The 23503-nt window shown below is 38.1% G+C and overlaps 1 protein-coding gene across 1 annotated transcript; it reads left to right on the top strand.

Moving 5' to 3' along the window:
* The first annotated feature begins 912 nt into the window (after positions 1-912).
* LOC132043382 (thaumatin-like protein 1b) lies at positions 913-15211 on the top strand. The gene is made up of 2 exons (XM_059433887.1): positions 913-1311; positions 14386-15211. The coding sequence occupies exons 1-2, from the start codon at positions 913-915 to the stop codon at positions 15118-15120; spliced, it is 1134 nt and encodes a 377-aa protein (XP_059289870.1). The 3' UTR covers positions 15121-15211.
* Positions 15212-23503: the final 8292 nt, after the last annotated feature.

Here is a 23503-nt window from a genome sequence, read left to right as displayed (position 1 = left end):
TGCGATAGAGCTTATAAGATTTCTCTTTTCCCTAATTGTGCGTTATGATTTCAGCGATTCCAATGAAGAAAAAAGCAACAGCCGCCTAGAAGGTCAAGACTGCGAGATGAAGGCGGATTGAACAGGAGCCACCAGTAAATATAGAAGAGGGAGAGTCCCATAATGAGGCTCCATCTCATACTTCTCATACTCTGCCTATATTAGAGGAGCATGAAGGGGTCTCCACTCCAGCTCCAGTTCCTCTAGTTCCTCCACCGGGTGCTTCGGGCCAGCAGATGACCGAAGCTATTCAATTATTGACCTAGCTAATTGCTGCTCAAGCTCAGCGGCAGAGTGCAGGTCCAGGTGACAGAGCGACTAGTGCAAAGGCCCATGATTTTATGAGTTTGAATCCTTCAGAATGTTTTGAGTCAAAGCCAGATGATGACCTACAGGGTTTTATAGATGAGATGTTGAGGACGCTGAGAATAATACATACGTCTGATACTGAGTCAGTGGAGTTAGCATCCTATACATTGCAGGATGTACCCGTCCTTTGGTATAATAATTGGATATCTTCGAGAAATGAAAATGCACCTCCCTCTGTATGGCAGGAATTCGTAGATGCTTTCATCCGCTATTATTTACCACCTGAGGTCCGTCGGGACCGAGCTGACAGGTTTTTGAATTTAAGGCAAGGGAATATGAGTGCTTGGGAGTATTAGTCTCCATTTTAGTTCGTTGGCGAGGTATGCCTCGACCATGGTAGCCGATATGGGGGACTGAGTGCATCGATTTGTGAGTGGCTTAGGGCCACATTTGATCAAAGATTGCTTGACAGCTTCACTTCAGGAAGGGATGGACATTTCCCGTATTCAGGCCCACGCCCAAAATTTAGAAGAGCATCAGTAGCCGCACAGGGGTAAGCGTGATATGGATCGAGGGCATAGTAAGAGGGCTAGATATGTCGGTTCTAGCAGTGAGTATCGAGGGGGCCAGAGGCAACAGTATTCTAGATATTCAGGCCAATCTATGGATAGTGCACCTCCTCGATTTACATGCAGGAGATTTTACCTCCCCATTTATTCTGGGCCTGGTCAGAGTTCGAGAGTTTCGGGTCCTCAGTTTGGAGGTGATCCTAGTCAGAGGAGACCATCGACACAGTGCAGCCAATATGGTAGATTATATTCGGTTCAGTATCGCCGAGGCTCAGATGCTTGTTATGCCTATGGTCAGACTGGACATATGATGCGTGATCGTCCCTCGATGAGTGGCAGAGCTGGGGCCCAGCCCACAGGATCAGTAGCTGGTTCTTCTTCGTCTGTGCGCCCTGTAGGCGTACTCCCTGTGCTCAACAGTACGGGCAGGGCAGGGGGAGCATCCGCCCGAGTGGCCCCCAGCCCCGTATATATGCATTAGCTGGACGACAGAATCTTGAGTCCTCCCCTGACATTGTCACAGGTATATTATATGTATCCTCATATGATGTTTATGCACTGATTGATCCAGGTTCTACTCTGTCATATATCACTCCTTATATTGTTGGTCGTATTGGGGTGAAGTCCGAGCCAATCAAACCTTTTGAGGTGTCTACTTCTGTTGGTGACCCGGTAATAGCTAGACAAATATATAGAAGTTGTGCGATTATGGTGTGTGATCGTCAGACTATAACTGATTTGATTGAGATGGAAATGTTAGATTTTGATGTGATTATGGGCATGGATTGGTTGGTCTCTTGTTATGCTAATGTGGACTGTCGAACAAAAATGGTCCGATTCCAATTCCCAGGAGAACCAGTGCTTGAATGGAAAGGTAACACAGCGTCTCCAAAAGGTAGGTTTATTTTCTATCTCAAAGTGAGAAAGATGATTGCAAAAAGCTATATTTACCATTTAGTCCGGGTTCATGACACCAAAGCAAAGCTGCCGACTCTTCAATTTTTTCCGATAGTGAATGAGTTTCCGGATGCATTTCCAGACGAACTTCCAGGTCTTCTACCGGAACGAGAGATTAATTTTACTATTGATGTGTTGCCAGACACCAAACCTATATCTATTCCTCCTTACAGAACGGCTCCTGCAGAATTGAAAGAGCTAAAGGAACAACTAAAGGATTTGCTCAAGAAGGGATTTATTAGACCCAGTTCATCGCCATGGGGAGCACTTGTCTTGTTTGTGAGAAAGAAAGATGGTTCCTTGCGAATGTGCATTGACTATAGGCAATTGAACAAGGCAACGATAAAGAATAAGTATCCGCTTTCGATAATCGATGATTTGTTTGATCAATTACAAGGTGCTAAGTGATTTTCCAAGATAGACCTGAGGTCAGGATATCACCAGGTGAGAGTTAGAGAAGAAGATATCCCGAAAATGGCTTTCGTAATCCGTATATGGCCATTATGAATTTCGGTAATGTCATTTGGCTTGACTAACGCCCCGACGATTTATGAATTTGATGAATAATATGTTCAGGCCTTTCCTAGATCTATTTGTAATTGTGTTCATCGATGACATCCTAGTGTACTTTCGATCAAAAGCAGAACATGCAGATCATTTACGTACTGTTCTTGGAATTCTTCGGACTCGAGAATTATATGCCAAGTTTTCAAAATGTGAGTTCTGGGTAAATTCTGTAACTTTTCTGGGCTATATTGTCTCAGCTGCCGGCATTTGAGTGGATACTCAGAAAATTGAGGGTGTGAAGACTTGGCCAAGACCTACAACACCTACAGAGGTCCGTAGCTTTCTAGGATTAGCAGGCTATTACGGAAGATTTGTGGAAGGATTTTCTTCTATTTCTGCACCATTGACGAACCTAACTCAGAAATCAGCAAAATTTCAATGGACCGATACTTGTGAGCGCAGTTTCCAAGAATTGAAAGAAAGATTGACTTCAGTTCCAGTCCTGACACTTCTAGAAGGATCAGAAGGCTATGTTGTTTATTGTGATGCCTCCAGTGTTGGGTTGGATTGTGTGTTGATGCAAAGACGGAAAGGAATAGCCTATGCTTCCAGGCAGTTGCCGAAACATGAGAAGAATTATCCGACCCATGATCTTGAATTAGCTGCGGTTATTCATGCACTAAATATATGGAGACATTATCTGTACGGTGTTCACGTTGATATTTATACAGATCATAAAAGTCTCCAGTATATTTTCAAGCAGAAGGAGTTGAATCTGCGGCAGAGGCGATGGTTAGAGCTATTGAAAGACTATGATGTGAGTATCTTATATCATCCCGGGAAAGCGAATGTGGTGGCCGATGCGCTTAGCCGTAAATCCGTGGGCAGTTTGTGTGACGTTCAACCGAAGAAGAAAGAATTAATCCGTGAGCTCCACCAGCTAGCTAGCCTAGGAGTCCGCTTAATAGACTCGGGCAATACAAGAGTTACTATTCATAACCCAGCTATCTCATCCTTAGACATATTTCTGTAGATGGGATTCTCAGGTATCGAAGCAGGCTATGTGATCCAGATGTTGCAGGACTACGCCGTCAGATTCTGGAAGAAGCCCATTACTCTCGCTATTCCGTTCATCCAGGAGCGACAAAGATGTACCATGATCTCAAGTCAATGTATTGGTGGGATGGAATGAAGAAAGATATAGCAGAATTTGTAGCTCAGTGTCCAAATTGCCAACAAGTGAAAATCGAGCATCAAAAGCCAGGAGGATTGTTGCAGGCTATGGAAATTCCAACCTGGAAATGGGAAGTGATCAACATGGATTTTATTGTAGGTTTGCCCCGTTCTCGGCGTAAGTATGACTCCATATGGGTAATTGTTGACAGACTCACGAAGTCATCTTATTTCCTACCAGTCAGAACTACCTACCAGTATAAAATTATGCAAAGTTGTACCTTAAAGAGATAGTGCGACTTCATGGTGTTCCAGTGTCCATTATCACAGATAGAGAGGCACAATTTACAGCTAATTTCTAGAAATCCTTTCAAGAAGGTTTGGGAACTCTAGTGAGGCTTAGCACAACATTTCACCTACAAACAGATGGACAAGCTGAACGCACTATTCAGACCTTGGAGGACATGTTGCGGGCATGTGTATTAGATTTCGGAGGTAATTGGGATGATCATTTGCCACTTATTGAATTCGCATATAACAACAGCTATCATTCCAAAGATCCAGATGGCCCCGTACGAAGCTCTATATGGAAGGAAGTGTAGATCGTCAATTGGATGGTTTGAAGTAGGAGAGACATAACTAATAGGTCCAGAACTGATTCAACAAGCGGTAGAGAAGATCAAGCTAATCCGAGACCGATTGTTGACAGCTCAAAGTCGTCAGAAATCTTATGCGGACAATCATCGAAGAGACTTAGAATTCCAAATTAATGATTGGGTATTCCTGGAAGTGTCGTCGATGAAAGGTGTAATGAGATTCGGCAAGAAGGGTAAGCTTAGTCCCCAGTATATTGGACCTTACAAGATTGTGCGCAAGGTAGGACAAGTGGCTTATGAACTAGATTTACCTCCAGAGTTTGCATCAGTCCATCCAGTTTTTCATGTGTCGATGCTCCGCAAGTGTGTTGGAGATCCTTCCAGAATCGTGCCTATAGATGATGTTCAAGTTACTGAGAAATTGGCTTATGAGGAGATACCTATTGCTATATTAGATAGGCAAGTGCGGAAACTCAAAACCAAGGATGTAGCCTCAGTTAAGGTCCAGTGGAAAAACAAAGAATAGAGAAGAGATGACTTGGGAAGCAGAAGAAGACATGAAGTCCACGTATCTGCATTTTTTTCCACCCCCAGAAGAGGCTCAGGACGAGACGCCATCATCCTCAGGTATGTAATATTTCTTTTGATGCATTCTTGGTCGTGTGTGGCCATGCTTTCTGTCGTTATTGTTGTAGCCCTGTGAGGTAATATATTTTGAGTTGCTGTGACAGGATGGTAGTGCCATATTACAGGGGAAACTCTAGCGAAATTTTTGTAGAATTCCCGAGAACCCAACATTCGAGGACGAATGTTTCTAAGGGGGGGAAATGTTACGCCTCTCGTTTTCGTCATAATAGAACTTATGGTTCCTAGTCGGGTATGCCTTAGGAATGGAGACCCGTGCCTGAGTTTTGGAGGTAGAAAGTGTCTTACCCCATGTACAATTGTACCATCAGATATTCCTAGTAACTTACAGGATTGGAAGTTGAACGGATCGAATCGCCGCAATCTGAACTGATTCGGGGAGATCTGCAGACATCAATCAGCGTCGACGAACCATCGACATGTCGACGGACCATCATTACGCACCATCAATGTGTTTCTGCAACCTCTGATATGCAAGAGCAGGTCGACGGAGCAAGTCGACGGACCGTCGACGACGGGTCGTCGACCCGCTCGTCGAACCACCTCGCAAGAACTTTCTAGTTCCAATTATAAATGGATGACCTTTGTTCATAATTTTCATTTCCTACCTTCTCCACAAGTCTTGAAAGCTCGATAATATTCTCTCCCCCATATTAACACAAACTTAGGGGAAATCAAGGATTCATTACCAAGAATCAAGAGAATCCAGTACAAAAGAGGCTCACTAAGGTTAATAGAAGTCAAGATTCCATTTGGTATTGAAGTTAGGGTTTCTCTCAAGTGAAGTATACTCATCCAAAGTTAATCCTTACATGATCAAAGGTGAGTTTTACATATATTTCATGTTATTAAGAGTATTTGAGTGGTTGAAAGACTTGGATGAGAGAAGAAAATAGAATATGAGCTTAAACATGGAAATAATGAGATTTTGAGTAGTAAGTTAACTTGAGTCAAGATTCTTAGTGTCCTATGAGTATAATTTTGTTATAAATGATACTAAGGAGTTGAGGAAGTATTATATGTAAATGAATATGGTGTTGTGTCATAACTATGGTTATGAATGACTTTAAAAAAGAGTTTTGAGGATTGAACAATGTTTAACTTGATAAAGTCTATTGATTATGATATCATGGGTGTTGCTATAGATGTTTGGGAGATGTTTACTATATGGAGAAAGCTGTTTAAACAAAGAAAATGCTGCCCAATTCTCGCTAGCTCTTAGTCGCTTTAGTTTAGACTTAAGCATGTTTAAATGATCTAATTTAGTACGAATCTTCTTGAACGTAGAGTCGTAAGCTTGGAAGGAGAATATTTAGTCGTGAAGAAGCCATAAAGGTATGTGAGGCTAGTCCCTTTTCTTTCAAAGGCATGACTTCTATATTATGATTTCCTCTCTATATTTCCATGACCTTCTTACATCCCAAAAGATGAAAGTTAAAGATTCTTAAGAGCTTCTTATGAGAAAGAGATAAGATGTGTTCTATGATAATGATGATGATTATTTTACTTTTAGAGATTCCAAAGCTTATGACTTGATGCTATTATGAACTTAATGATCTTATTTCATAATTTTCTTGATGTTACTCATTGTGGCCATCTCACTTCATGATACTAGTTCCTTCAAGGTGAGACCTAGTGATGATGTTTGATCCATAATATAATCAGAGGTTATCGACCTTACGTCACTCTGATAGAGTTACAGCTTTTACTTGAGATCTCATGCATGCTTTAGGTTATGTATATGTGACTTTACACCGTGCCTAGTTGGCCGGGCAGACACCACTACGATGGGCGTAGTGGGCGGCTATAATGATAATTAAACCGTGCTTAGTTGGTCGGGCAGACACCACTAGTGGGCGGTATGAGATGGTTACACCGAACGCGGGAGGCCCAGACGTGGGCTAATGATGATCACACCGTACCTATATAGTCGGGCAGTTTATGTATGTATATATGATATGATGTTGTTTAATATAAAAGTTAGCATGCGTGACTCCGCCTTAAGCGGCAATCAGTTACAGGTTATCTCTTCATCTTATGCTCTCTTATTTCTTGATTATATTGTTATACATGCCTTACATACTCAGTACATTGTCCGCACTGACGTCCTTTCTTTTATGGATGCTGTGTTCATGCCCGCAGGTAGACAGGGAGACGGCACAGACGCCTAGGATCTTGTCAGCAGATATACAGGAGCACTCCACTACTCCGGAGTTGTCGCTTATTGGTATATTCTTTTGTGTATCTATTTGGGGCATGGCGGGGTCCTGTCCCGTCTTCATGATTTCAGTACTCCAGTTAGAGGCTCGTAGGCACATATATGTGGGTAGTAGATGTTATGTGATCTCCTTAGCGTATGTCTTGTATATTATTTTGTAGCCTCGTGTGCTTGTACATATACGTATGTTTTGTGAGATATTCGTTCATGATAAGTTTGTGTTGAGAATGGTGTATGTTCAGGATGAGTTTGATGATAAGTCTGAAAGGTGGTGCTCGGTGGGCTAGCTCCGGGTACCCGTCATAGCCCTCTAGTTGGGTCGTGACACTCGGCCTCTCGGAAGGCCCTGCACTCTCCGCTGGTCTACCATAATACGAAACTTAGGGATCAGCTCCTAACATTAACTTTCTCCTTCCTTGCCCAGCTATGGTCAAAGGTGAAACTGACAACATTGGAGCTCTTCCTGGCTCCTCTACACTCATCAAAGTCGACGATACCTGTAGTGCTGATTCATCCTGAATCTCAGATGGGTCCGTTTCAATGGAGGGTATATCCTCACTTGGATCCTCCTCTAAAGAGTAACTCACTCCTTTGCCTGTCGTAATTGTAATCCTCGAATCATCCGTAGTCCTTTCTGAAGAAGTCATCTTCAATCTATAAAACAACAAAGGTCAGGGTCGAAAGTCTCCACACCCAATGACTCAGATCTATGGCACGATCTAGAATAAAAGAAGGATAACCATCCTAAATGCCCTGCAGGCAACACACCCATAAACAAGACTCTATAAGACACGGCTTGTAGACAACCCTAGGACAGAACTGCTTTGATACCACTTTTGTCACGACCCAAACCGGAGGGCCATGACGGGCACCTAACTTTACTTGCCGAGTACCACTAGACATATATCTGTAACGTAATCATAAGTATAGGTGGGCTATTAGGGCAGCCATAAGATAACCTGCTAACTCATAGAAGTAATAGACTGAAATAAAACAAGTCTGAAAGGACATAACTACATAAATAAGCTGGACATACTGTACGGCCACTGTACATAACTGTCTACAAGTCTCTACTGGAGTATATGACATAACGTGCTCTGGACAGGGCCCTACCATACCCATGCATATACATATATAACCATATTGACTCACAAGGCAACTCCGAAATAAGTGGAGTGCAACAACACTGTCTGCTGAGCTGATATCCTACTGGGAGAGCTATCAACATGTATATCAAGACCCGCGGGCATGAAACGCAGCTCTCTCAGATAAAGGAACATCAGTACTAATAATGTACCGAGTATGTAAAGCATGAGAAACAAAGATAATAGAGACATAAAAGTAATATGAGACATGAGAGAATCAACATGTACATCTGAATTGCCACTGTGGACCAATCATATGTATAAATACTGTGCATACATGCATAAGGGTATGCGTATATAACGCCAGTCAAGCCTCTGCGGGCATCCCATCGTATCATATCGGCCTCTGTGGGCATCATCATCATCATCATGTGACCAGCTGATCAGGTGGTAATGAGTATGTAACGTCGTCACCTTCCCCATACCCTATACATATATATAGTACATAATATATGCGTATATAAAGCCTGAGGGGTCATAGGTCTGCACACACACACACACACACATATATATATATATATATATATATATATATATATATATATATATATATATATATATATATAATGAAATTCATGAATATGATAAAAGTACATCCTGAATCTGTTGGAGTGACGTAAGGTCGTTACACCTCTGAACAGTTATGGGACAAAGATTTTCATCAACAAGTGATTCTATGAATCATACTGAACCTGAAGAAAGACTTGCTGAAAACAACATTCTAGAACATGAATCAACATGGAACATTCCTAGCTTCTAAGAATAGAGTCATTATGGAGTAGCGTTACGTTTACGTTCCGTTCATAAGGATCATGCCAAAAGAAGGAATAGAACAACCTTAACATACCTCAAGTCGTCCAAGAAATCCAACAATGAGCTTATTACAATTAGCGCGCCAATCCTATAACAAAGGAATGCATACATAACTTAGATGACACTAGTCTATCATGTATATCAACTGATAACTCAATTCTAACAAAACAGGCAACATCTCTCCTTATCCCTTAGTCACATAACATATGCATCAGCCAACATCAACCACAACAAGTTTACATAAGTTCCTTAAACTTACTTCAACAAGTATTCCCAAGTTACACAACAAATAAACCAAAATATACTTCGTAAATGATTGTTTATACTCTTCCTTTTCATGTCTATGTAGCAAAATCATGACAACATGATGACACCATCACCTACTACTCGTTTACCATAGAATTCCAGTCATAACATGCCAACAACAACTAATATCTCATATGAGCCTCTTATACTTCCTTCAACAATCGTACAAGGATATATGTCAATCAACTTTCAAATACACTAATATACAAGAATGATATACACTTCTCTTCTTCTCACCCATGAAGTATAAACTGAACAATTTCTTAACAACATCAAATACTATCCGTAAACATGGAAATCATCCTAATAACACAGCAACAACATGATCAAGATCAATCCACAACTCAACTTATATTCCAAGGCAAGTTTAAGCTTTTCTCTTACAATTCCTTCATCCAACAAGTTTTATAAGAGCTAATCACATCATAAACATGGAGATGGAGTAGTAGCTTACCGTCGGAGTTCAACAACAATCCAACACAGATGTTTCTTCACCTTTAAGTTCTTTCCAAATCAGCTACAAGAAGTACTACTAGCATTCAATACCCAACTAGGGTTTGAAAAGCACTTTTGATCTTTGATTTCTCTTGGAGATTGGTTAGATATGTTTAGGAGGTTTTAGAACTTTCATGAACTTAGGGTTATGTTAAAATTAAGTGAGAAAGAGATGAAGTCGAGATATATAAAAATAAAAATAAAAAAGGTTGTACCGACAAGGAAATATGGCCAGGTATATTGGTCGTATATAATTATACGGACCGTATACTGGTCTGTATAAATATATACGGTCCTTATATATGGACCATTTTTCTTAACTTCAATTATGCCTTCTCTACATCCTTAAATATGGCCCGTAACTCAAAATACGGTCCGTATATCCTGAAATACTATCCGTATTTAGCAATCCCAGAACTACACTTCGACGAAACATATTCTCTTCAATTAACTTATTCTCCAATCCTTCCATAACTTACTAAACATGAACTTAAAACCTCATAAACATAACATAGGCATGTCTAATCTCGTATAACCTTGAAGATAACTCTGGTGTCCAAAACTAAAACAACTAACATACGACGAATCTTAATGTACAAAACAACGAGGTGTAACAACTGTGCAAATTACTTTGGATTTTTCCTGAACTTTGAAGAACAATGTCACGACCCAATCGGAGGGCCATGACGGGCACCCGGAGCTAACCTACCGAGCACCTCTCATCATACCTTCACAATCATATCAAGGTGAGCCACATGGATAACTCGTAATTTCTATGCATCGATAATACGAATTCCAACGGACTAAGGAACTGTTATATCAACATCACTAACTATGCCCATGCATATACACAAGCCGACAAGGCTATCAAAATAATATACAAAATATGAGCGAACAAGGCTGAGAGATATCTAGTTATACACAACTATCTATAAGCCTCTACAAAGAGTATGCAACATCATAAAGACAGGACAGGACCCTGCCACGCCTATGTATATACGCAAAAGAATAATACCAACTGCAACAGCTCCGAATCAAATGGAGCTTTTCTGGGTAATCACTGATGAAGCAGTCTAAGGGTCGAGTCTGTCTCCCTGTCCACCTGCGAGCATGAACGCAGCGTCTATAAACAAAAGAACATCAGTACGAACAATGTACTGAGTATGTAAGGCATAAGTAGTAACATGATAAGAACATAAAAGGATAACATAAGATAGAAGAGCCATTTATACCTCTTAAGACGTTCATCATGCTTACTCACCCTTTCTTTAAAGAAGACCTTCCATACATATACATATAGTAATACTATACCCGACCATGTAGGTTCAGTGTCATCCGTACTCGGCCATAACAAGGCTGGATTTTATCCGAACCTAACTGATGAGTGGTGTGCGCGCAATAGATATCATACCCGGCCATATAGGCTCGGTGTCACAACATAGCTTCATCTATATATATGAATACACAAGTAAAAACAACATCATCATCCTCATCACTATATCTTTCCTTAAAAGACCAACTATAGTAGGACGAGATCAATGATATCATAAAAGCATCAAGAACTATGAGCTTTAGCACTTCGAGGAATGGAGTCATCATAGAAGACATTATGAATTTCATGTATAGGTGCACAACAATGGAATCATGCCTTAAGAAAGAAGGGTTAGCCTTACATACCTTTATGTCTTCTTAACTACTTAACGTTCTCTTCCAAAGCCCGAAGAATCTACATTCAAGAGGGTTCATGCCAAGGTTAGGCCTCAAAGACACTCTTAAGTTTAAACTAGTATAATTTGTGAGCTAGCGAAAATTGGGCAGCATTTCCCCTAATTCATCTACTTCTACCAAATTCTCAAACAACTCCCAATCAACAATACCATAATTAAGAGACTTCATTCAAGCTAGGCTCTATTCAATCCCCAAAACCCCTTTTCATAATCAACCCATAACAATAACTACAACACAACACCATATGTGCTTGTATACAACACTTCCCCATCATCATTATCACAATCAATATTACATTCATAACTTGCCAAAAATTATAACTCAAGTTAATTTATAGCTCAAAATACCCTCACACTCATACTTGAACTCTCCTTTCATTCTTCCTCCTTCAACCAAATTGTATAACAATCAAACAACCTTAACTATATGCAATAAATGTAAAAACTTAACTCAATCACACAAGAACAAGCCTTGGATCAAGTTACTCCACTAGAGTGAAACCTCCAACTTCAACACCAAAGGAATTCTTGACCTTCACAAACCCTAGTAAGCTTTCTAGCACTTGAATCTCTTGGGTTTGGTATGGATTAGTACATAGACTTGGGGAGAGGGTTTTGGAGATCTCTAGGGTCTGAAATGGGGAAATAATGAACCCAAATGAGGAAAAACAAAATATATAAAGCTTCACTTAAAATCCCGTCGGCAACTTTGACGGCCATTTTGACGGACCGTTAAACATCCTACAGTCCGTCAAATGGACCGTCAAATAGCCCAACCAAATAGACCTCTCTCAGGACTGTTTCATGGTGGTGGCTCCACCATTTGACAGGCCGTCAAACATCCTACGGTCCGTCAAATGGACCGTCAAACTGCCCCTTCCAATAACTTGCTCCCTTTGATTCGTTTGACTTCCAATCCTTATGGAACCTTCTTAGTACTTGTACAAAACTTCATTAACCATATAAGGGGCCCTGTAACTCCCCCTCAAGGCATTACTAATCAAAGTATAACTCAATTGACGCGAAATCTTCCCAAAACATGACTCAAATTCCACTTCCTTCGACGAACTTACTTCCACCGATTCATATGACTCCAAAACCTTAAGGTACGCACTTAAAGTTATCAAATACCCTCCTTAACCTTATAAGGACTTCATGTCCACTTTAGGCTTGCGTTAGTCTACTCATAATTCAAACGACTCAAAATTTCCAAGATGTAACAAACAATGTCTCTGTTTTGGCAGCAGCGACATCGTCTTCTTCAACACTCAAAACCTCTAGCATTAAGGTCTTTATCTCCAAACTAATTAACCACCTTCAAGACTTAAATCAGCTCAAAAGAAACTCAAACAATTATCAATGTTGAACCACTAAATTGGATTCCCACATCTATTGACGTGCAACTCAATCACTAATCATTAATAATGATGCTAGAATTCCATATCGACCCTCCAATACTAAAACAAATCCAGGTACACATTATTCAACTCCTAAATCAATTGCAACGATATTGTAGCAATCAAGGTGAGATTATTGTGGTTGAGGGTTGGTAGTCTTTTAGCGGAGGTAAAATGGTGGCTAGGAAAGTGGTAAAGATGAAGGTTTGAGAGAGATCACCTAACTGCGTGGTTTCTATGTGGAATTTTTTTGTTCTTTCTTTGAGTGTTGTAGGGTTAAATAGTGGTGGAGTAACACTGGTCTTCATGTTGTTTTTTTGAGTGGAGAGAATCAATCGATATATGTATGATGGTTTAGACAGATGAGGGTCGACGATTGAGACAAATGAAATTTGGAATTTCTTAAAGTGCAGGGTAAATCTAGACCATTTCGGATTGTTTAAGCTCAAATTTGACCATTTCCCCTTTGAAAAAAACTCGTGTTGGAAAGCCTCTACTATTAGTAAATATGGACAAATATAAGCCATATTTGTAACGACAAGGATAGATCTAACCTCAATTATTGATGAAGGATATATTTAAACTATTCGCAAAGTTCAAGAATAATTTGAACCTTTTTCGGGGAATCGCAGAAGGAGTGAATGACAAAGAAAAGCCCCTCTGTAGGAAAAGAACATGAATGCATGAAGGATTACACAACAGGTTAAATAGCAACAATTATATATATATATATATATATATATATGTATATATATATATATATATGTATATATATATATATATATATATATATATATATATATATATATATATATATGTATATACATATATAAGTCGATCTATACTTATAGATTATTTGGAAAATAATCAAGATAGACATAAACATTTTTCCCCACTCACTTGCTAGAGGACAATTAATTTGCAGGTTAAAAAGTCCTATACATTTATGACATGAATAGGTGTGTAAAATTTGCTTCACTTGTCATACTAGAAATATTGATTTATTACCCAAGGTGTAATGAACAAAATCGCAGAAGATTATGAAACAATTAATGTCCTTCCTCAAATGCTTATCCTTGTTTGATCAAGTTAATTTGTTACTAAGTTTACTTACCTTAAGCCATACTTACCTTAAGCCAAACGTATGGATGACCAAAAACTCCTTTAACAAAATTTTCCTTTTGACTTCTGTGTTAGAACTGCCTATATAAACCAAATCATGTCTATTTTCATTTTATGCGATAAAATCTTTGACCATAGCATTCAACAATGGCAATAAATTTCTCCATTAGTGTTATCTTTTTTATGTTCTTCCTTTATGGTAATGTCAATCTGTTTTGCTTATCATCTACCTCTATTGTTTTTGATATACCTAACACCCACAAAGAGCATGTTAATATGTATATATATAGCTAGCCAATTTAATTGTCATCTTTTTTAAATAGTACCGTATGTACTAACAATCTCTATATACCATGTTATTTTCTAGGCCTTACATCATATCCGTCTTTTCTTCTTCTTTTATGTTAATGTTTACTATTTTAATATTGCAGGTTCTTATGCAGCCAACTTCGTAATAAAAAATAATTGCCCTTACTCAATTTGGCCCGCTACACTTACTGGTCAAGGACCCCAATTACTTACAGGATTTGAATTAACATCACAAGGTTCACAAACTCTTGAGGTACCAAATTCATGGTCAGGAAGGGTATGGGCAAGATTTGTTTGCTCGAATGATGCCACCAGAAAATTCACTTGTCTTAGTGGAGATTGTGGGACAGGCCAAGTAACTTGCAACAATAAGGGTGCAATTCCACCAGCAACTCTTGTAGAATTCACATTAGCGGGGTATGAAGGAAAGGACTTTTATGACATTAGCTTGGTTGACGGTTTTAATCTGCCAGTTTCTGTTGTCCCTCAAAATAGAGCAGGCTGCAATTCGACAAGTTGTCCAGTTGATATCAATAATAAAGGATGTCCAGAAGAGTTAGCACTAAGAAATCCAAAGGGTGGTGTCATTGGGTGCAAAAGTGCTTGTGTAGCATTTCAACAGCCACAATATTGTTGCACTGGTCCATATGGTTCTCCAAAAACTTGCAAACCAACGAAATATTCTTTACAATTCAAACATTTATGTCCTCAAGCTTATAGTTATGCTTATGATGATGCAACTAGCACGTTTACTTGTACTGGAGCTGACTATTTGATAACTTTTTGCCCATGAATTTGTTACGCGTGAATTAAGTTTGAGAGCTTACATGTAATAAACCTTTGATTTGCTTACCTTTTGTCTAGCCACACTAGATCCATATGGATATGAAAAGACTGAAGATCGTATTTGTTAAATCCGTTTTACTCGCGCTATCCCAATTTACTAGACTTATTACTAGTTGGGAAGTTATACATTTTTTTTCTATGAAGTTTTCAAAAAAATATTTTTTTAAGTATTTTAATTATTAATATTATGTTTATCGTATTTTTATGTAATTTCTAAATACGTAAAATTTATTTCCAAAAATGGAGATTCAATTAGATGAAAGTTAAATTGTTTAACTCTATCAATTCATATAATTACTTCATTCTTTTTAGGATGAAATATTCAAATCGATTTATTATCTCACTTAATTTATTTTAATAAAATTTTTAGTATTCTTTAATCTCACTTATTAGAAATATCAAAATCAAATATTTAAGTTTAAACAGCTAAAGAATTAAAGTGCACCTAATTCTCCTCGAGCTCATTGCCAACACCTTTAGGATCTACTTGCCCCATGAACTCTTCACAACGAAAAAGTAAAAATCATCACCACAGTATTCAAGAAACAACACCCACAAAGAAAAATAATTATTAACTGTGACTCTAACACTATACTTTTATTCAAATGGAGCATATACATATGAAGATGAAGAGGTAGCAGACAGTTTGATACAAACATTTGCACCCATCCCCACTGAAGATGATTTAAGGTGCAGTTCGGCTCATCGAAGTATATTTTTATCATTAACTATAGGGGGATAGAAATTTTGGATGTTCAAAATACAGGAAGAACCAATGTCTAATCCCTTACATGAGCAAGAAATTGGGATAGCCACTGTATACTTTGATGTTCTGGAAAAGGCTGAGAAAAAATAAGTTTAAAATGGTTAAAAAAAACAACTATATTTTTATTATTATAATTCTTTTGAAAAAAGAGAAGAGACTAATGATAGAGCTAAAGTAGAGAATTTACATTAGAAAGAGAGAGAATACACAAAAGCGATATAGAGGTAAAAATAAAAAATAAAAAATAAATAAAAAAAAAAAAAGAGACGGAAATTGGAGAAGCCAAAAAAAGTTAATTAGAAGGAAAGAGAGAAGAAGAGGGAGTCGAGACAATTTTTTCTGTTAGAAAGAGAACAAAAAAAAAAAAGGAAAGAGCAAGATAATTTTGAAGAATTGAAAGGGAGAAATGATGGAATAAGTTAGGGTTTTTATGTTTAAATTTATTTGTAAATACCCTTCATAGTTTATGTAAGTTAATTACAGCCCCATCCTTCATATAAATGTACTACTTATTATTTTGAAATAAATAATGAAAGAAAGTTATTTTGTGAATTAGAAACTTGAATATGTTTCACAGCCTCACACTTGGCCTCATGTCACGACCCAACCGGAGGGCCATGACGGGCACCCGGAGCTAACCTACCGAGCACCACAAAACATACATACATCTTATATCCATACCTGAGTGGGCCTTCATGCTAGCTCATAAATATCATCAGCTGTGAGGGACACCAGCCTAAAAGATATACATATACGTCATCAAGATGAGCCCAAGTATACAAGCCGACGAGGCTATCAAAATAGTAATATAACAGAGTGTGGACCGAGAAGGTCATAGAACATCTAACTGTGCATATTTGTCTACGAGCCTCTACTGGAATGCATAACATAATAAGGACGGGACAGGATAGGACCCCGCCATACCCATCTGTACACAAAAGAATCATACCAACTAGACTGCAACTCCGGAACAAATGGAGTGCTCCTGTACATTCGTTGAGAAGTCAGCCTAAAGGCCTGAACCGTCTCCCTGTTTAACTGCGGGCATGACTACAACATCCACAAATAAAGAACGTCAGTAAGGATAATGTATTGAGTATGTAAGGCATGAAAGACAACATAATAGAGACATGAGAGTAACATGAAACATGAGAGAGAATAAACCTGTGCACTGAATTGCCTCTGAAGGCTAATGATATGCATAAATACTATGCATCTGAGCTTCCTCTGAGGGCTAATGATATGCATAAATAATGTGCATGCATGCATGAGGTCATACGTGTATATATATATATATATATATATATATGTATATATATATAAATAATGTGCATGCATGACGAGGTCATACATATATATATATATATATATATATATATATATATATATATATATATATATATACATATATATATATATACATATATATACATATATATATATATATATGCGTATATAACGCCCGTCAAGCCACTATGGACATCCCACGTATCGTATCGGTCGGCATCATCATCATCATTGTATCATCATATGACCACCGATCGTAGTGAGTGCGTATTTAACGCCGTCACCTTCCCCCATACCCCATACATATATAATACATAATATACGCACATATAGCGCCTGAGGGGTTTCGGGTCTGCATATGCATATGTATATATATAAATGCAATGCAATGCATAGACTTGATAGGAGTACGAGTGACTCTAAAAAAACCAAACTGGATCTAAGCAAGACTTTCTGAAGATAGCAATATGGAGCATGAATCAAATGGATCATTCCTAACTCGAGGAGTAGAGTCATTATGGATTAACGTTACGTGTACGTTCGGTTCACAAAGATCATGCCAAAAAGAAAGAAAGGGATAGCCTTAACATACCTCAAGTCGTCCAAGCGCTCCAACAATCGAGCTACTTACAACTAGCACGCCAATCCTATAACAAGGAATACATATATAAACTTAGATGGCGCTAGTAAATCACGTACATCAACGACAACTTGATTCTAAATTAAAATAGGCAGCATTTCCCCTTACTCTCCAATCACCTCAACATATACAACAACCCACAATAACAACAACAAGCTTACAAAAGTCCTTAAATACTCCTTTCACTGCCTATACAAAGAATATACACCAAACAACCCAAAGTATACCAATATACAATAACAATATACACTTCCTTTCTTCCCAATCAAGGAATATAATCTCATCAACACACCAACAACATTAAATACTATTCATATGCATGGAAATTAGCTCAACAATACAACCACAACATGGTCACGCAGTCCATGGACTCACCAACTACAAGACAACACTTTATGACTTTCCTCCATACTATTTTCACTTTTTAAAACTTGCTAAACCATTAAATCAACTCAACATAAGAGATAAGATAAAGAACATACCTTGTATTTGAAGAATTTAAACTCACAACTTGTTTCAAGACTAAGCTCTCCACAACTCCAAGTAGAGCCAAGAACAATCACTTTCTAGGAATTAGTTAAGGGTTTAGTGTTTGACCTTCTCTTGAAAAGGTTTAAGATGATTAGAGATGATTAGAAGTAATTGGAAGAGCCTAGGGGGTCTAGTAGGATCTCTTTTTGGTGAAAAATGATGACCCAAGGTCGTGGAAATCAATTGATAGGAAGTCTCCACCGATTTCCAGGTTTTTGGAAATTTCGGGCAAGGTGTGGCCAAAAAGTGCGGGCCGTACTTCAAAGTACGTCCCGTTCTTTCAGCCCATACTTTACCCCGTACTTCTCAGAATTGCGATCTGTCAGATGCATTGGAAAGAAGACTCGCTGAACTTGAATTGCATAGGTTATACATTCCATAACTCCTCATATTCTAGGAGATATGCCTCTCTCAAGTTGGACCAAAAATCCTGTCCAAAATTCTGCCAAGTTTTTCTAAATTTTTGACAAACTTAATTTCTTTGATTCGCTTGATTCTGAAACCTTTAGACTTTTGTTTAGCATTTGTTAGAAGTCCTGTTTAACCTTAAGGATTCCATGACCTCCCCGGGATTACGTTAGTTTACTTACAATGCAAACGACGCGAAAATTTTCAAGGTGTAACACCTCAGTTGGCAAGTATGCCCTCCAACTTTAGGTGTGCATAAGTAGGCATCTCAACTTGTCTTCATTTTGTCAGTTGAACACTCTACCTTACAAAATGGTCATCTAGACACTTTCAAATTTTATGTGTCATGTTAGCATTTATGTTTGCGCGTTAAACTTTAAACAAGTTGAGGTGCCAACTTGTGCACTCACAAAATTGGAGGAAATACATGCCAACTGAGGCAAAGTTTGAGGGTCTGTTTATGAAAATTCCTTATTTGGTTGATGTAAAATCTTATTAAAGAAATAGATCAGAAGCTTCTATTGACGAACTACTCGAAATCTTGAGGTGGGTTTGATTAATTTTGAGTTATTAAACTAAATTAAAGATTTCTTTTATGAAAACACATTGAAATTTTTTGTCGAACTCAATTCAACATTATTTGCTGTTGATTTGATAGTGTTTTGTTCAAAATTTCGAAGATCAACTAGCTTTAAACGATAACCATGATTCAAACTCTTAAATTCAAATTCAGTCAGAAAGTCGACCTACTTCTGTCACACCCCAATGAGGGGCATGACAGGCACTCTGCCCTATCGACCGAGAACTACCTGGCATATACTGACATGATCTCAGTACAACTATCCTGGCTTGTAATGTGATCTCACTGTAACATAGAAAGACACCTGCACGCAGAAAAGACCCAATACAACGGAAGACATATGCATGATCATATATATATATATGTATGTATGCCGACGAGGCTGCCACAAGAGCATCACAATCGAACGAAGGCCGATGAGGCCGTACATGACATCTACATACATCATACTGTCTATGAGCCTCTAGGAGTACATATACATGACATACTGGACGGGACAGGGCCTCATCGTACCCAAAAGATAGATATACCTAACAATGTGAACGTAGCATATACCAAAAGAGCAAGCCCGATACAATGACACTTGTTGAAGACCCACTGAAGCTGATAGTCCTATTGAAAAGGTCCTCCGTTCTGTCTGTCAGGACATGCAACACGAGATGCAGCGTCCCGTAGGATGGGACATCAGTACGGATAAAAGTACTGAGTATGTAAGGCAGAGAACAATAACGTAAGTAAGACATAAATAAAAAAGGATAGAAGTAACCTGAGCCATCTGAGGACGTGCAATATTTAATGCATGAGTTTAAAAATCATATGCAACTATATACATATAGTACATCATCATCTTATCATTATCATATCGTCACCATCCCGCGTCCGGGGTAACATCATAACATGCCCACTGCAGTGGTGTGCACATCTACGTGCCGGCCCGGTCGACTATAGCGCGGCATGGTGTGCGAAATATATATATATATATATATATATATATATATATATATATATATATATATATATATATATATATATATATAAAATGTATGAGGAGCCAATGAACTATTATCGGGCTTTTCGGAGTGACGTAAGGTTGGTAACCTCCGAATGAATTATGAAATTCATATCGAATCCAAAGAAATAGCTTAATGATGATCAATATGATGATATTTCAAGAATCATTGGAGAAGTATATCAAAATGGTTGGAGAAACAAGTAAGTAATTGAATAAAGAACATCTGTAAAAAGTGATACATGAATGGAGTAAAATCATCGGGGTATATGCATCGGTACGCTAAATTTAGATTCGTGCCAAGGAAAAAGGAGTAGCAAACACCTTACATACCTTACTTGTCGAGCCGTCACCTTGAACGAATCCTTATTCTGATGCTCGCTCCTTTCCCGAAGCTATATTGAAAGATATGTCCTTAGTTATAACCTATAATGTTTATATATCAACGTATATGAGTTGCATATTGAAGGGTGATTCGGGTTATGAGAATTTGGGCAGTAATTCATCTGTTTCTACTACGTCCCCAAGGTTACAACAAAAATCAACTCAACATATGCAATACCAAGCTCAATCCCATATCTATGTTACTCAATCAATAACATTCAATTTAGGGTTGTTCCGTCTTTTACTCAATTCGACTATATACGTCATAATTCAGTGAATATAACCTTGAATCAACTTAATTTCATAGATGTAAAGGGAAGAACTTACCCTACTAAGCTTGGATTGATCCTTGCTAGCTTCGAACTCGTGGTCTCGCCTCCCTTGTTTCGTTCCACAACTAATTACAATACTATGATTTTTCCACAAGCTTCCCGAGCTAATTAGCGTATAAATTGGAGTGACTAATGATCTAGTGGGTAAAATATCTTAAAAGAAGTATACGGAGGTATATAAAGGTGTTGAGGAGTTGGATAATGATGAAAATGAGCTGGGATGGGGTTTTTATACCCCCATAGGTCGGTTCCACCGCCTCAAATCGACAGCAACCTCGACGGACCGTCGAGTTGCTTGACGGGTCGTCGAGTTGCACCGTCGAGTTACCCCGAACCGTCCAAATGCACTGCTCAAGTAGTCTGTCTTGAAACGCTCATAACTTCCTACTCCGATGTCGTATCAATGAACGGTTTGTTCCGTTGAAAACTGAACTCAATGAACTTTAATTTACATAGGTTATGCATTCCATAACTCTCCATATTCTAGGAGATACATCTCCCTCAAGTTGGAACAAAAATCCTATCCGAAATTCTGCCAAGTTTTACCAAAGTTTCGACACACTTAATTCCTTTGATTCGCTTGATTTCGGAACCTTTAGACACTTGCTTAGCATTTGTTAAAAGTCTTCCTTAACTTTGTAAGGGTTCCATGACCTCTCCGGCTTACGTTACTTTACTTACGACGCAAACGACGCGAAATTTTTCGAGGTGTATCAACTTCTTCCGTTCTATTTTTCACATGCTTTTCGGTAATCATAGTTAATTTTTAAATGCATTCTATTAGTTGGACCAAAAGTGTTCAATTAAGCAAATTTAAAGATAAAAAATGCTCATAATTGTTATATTTAAAATTAAAGAACAAAAATAGACCTTCGCGACAATTTTGATTAAAAACTCTAATTTTCTGAATTGAGAACTTGAATGGAACACTATCGGAAGATTTAAGTTGTGGTGACAAAAAAGTGTGATAATTAGAAATGGTGACAAGTTTGACCAGCCAAGGTCAAACTTGTCTTAAAAATGTGATTAACTTAAATTGGGACTCAATTACAATTTTTAAAACTTATAATCTTTTACAAAATACACAAAAACCCATACACATTATACAAAAACTTCTTCCAACCCACACACATTATACAAAACTCTCCAACCCCAACCCACTTCCCCACGACCCACTTCGTTTTATTTCAAAAAAAAAAAAAGAGCGCTCATTCTTCGCCCATCTCATCTCTCTCTCTCTCTCCGTTCTTTCGTGTTCAAAACCTGATCACCATTGTTGTTGCTCGTTCTTCTCTCTCCATTGCCGCGCGTCATTTTTCTCTCTCTCCATTGTTGTTGCTTGTCTATTCATTCTCAAAACTTTTTTTTTTTTTTCACTTGGTTCAAAAGTTAGGGTTTTGAAATCGTAGTATGAAAATGATGATTTTGGTTAGAGAAGATGAAGAAGAGCATGGGTTTTTCTTGAATGTTGTTTGTTTTGTTGTAGTTTCGTGTATTTGTTGCACTTGTTGGGGTTTGTGAGTTTATAAATAGTGGTCGTGGTTGTGAAATTATGGTATTTGGTGCTGTTTTTGTTCTTTTTCTCCTTGTTATTTCGAAAAAAAAGGCTTGCAATTTTGTTGATGTTTTTGCTGTTGTTGTTGTTGTTGTTGTTGTTGCAGCAAATTCAGCATTTGTTTGACAGTTGCAAACATCTGCTGAGGTTGCATGGTTAAAAAAAATCCTATTTGGTGTATTTTGTTTAAGTTGTGAGTGAGATTTGTGATGGTTGTGTATTTGTAGTGAAATGTAGATGTTTTGTAGTTAAGTTTAGATGTTTTTTTCGTTGTTGTTGTTGTTGTCATGCTATGGTTTAGGAAAAGTTTTGATTTTATCCAACAATTTCTTGGATAAAAATCAAAACAATTGTTGAGGTTTTTGCAAAGAATCGAAGCAGCTTGTTGTAGCATATTAACAAGTTGTTGTAAAAAATCAAAACAAATTTGCTAAGGATTTGCTACGTTTTTCTATTTCCAATGATTAAGATTCTCGCAACATGTAATAAGCTGTTGCAACATATTTTAATGCTGTTGCAACAAGCGATTATTTGTTGCAACATATTCCTTTTCCCTTTTACTTTGAATGTTGCACTAACCAATTAAAAAAGTTTTTCTATCTCCCGTGTGTAGATAAATGGCTCATTAAAGAAAAGGAGAGAAACCAACTGAGGGAGAAAGTAGTAAAAGAGCTAAGGTGTAAACACCATTAGATAAACTTGTGACCGCTATTTGTCAATCAACATACGAGGAAAGAGTTAGTGAACCGGGGCTTCGTAAAGAGAGGAAACCCACGAAACCTCTGGTTGGGCATGAAGAAGAAAGTGATAAAAATGAACAAAGTGAAGAAACTAGAGA

This window comes from Lycium ferocissimum, unplaced genomic scaffold (assembly GCF_029784015.1).
Source record: "Lycium ferocissimum isolate CSIRO_LF1 unplaced genomic scaffold, AGI_CSIRO_Lferr_CH_V1 ctg2353, whole genome shotgun sequence".
NCBI lineage: Eukaryota > Viridiplantae > Streptophyta > Magnoliopsida > Solanales > Solanaceae > Lycium > Lycium ferocissimum.
The sequence above is the reverse complement of the archived record's forward strand: the minus strand, read 5'-3'. Positions and strand labels throughout refer to the sequence as shown.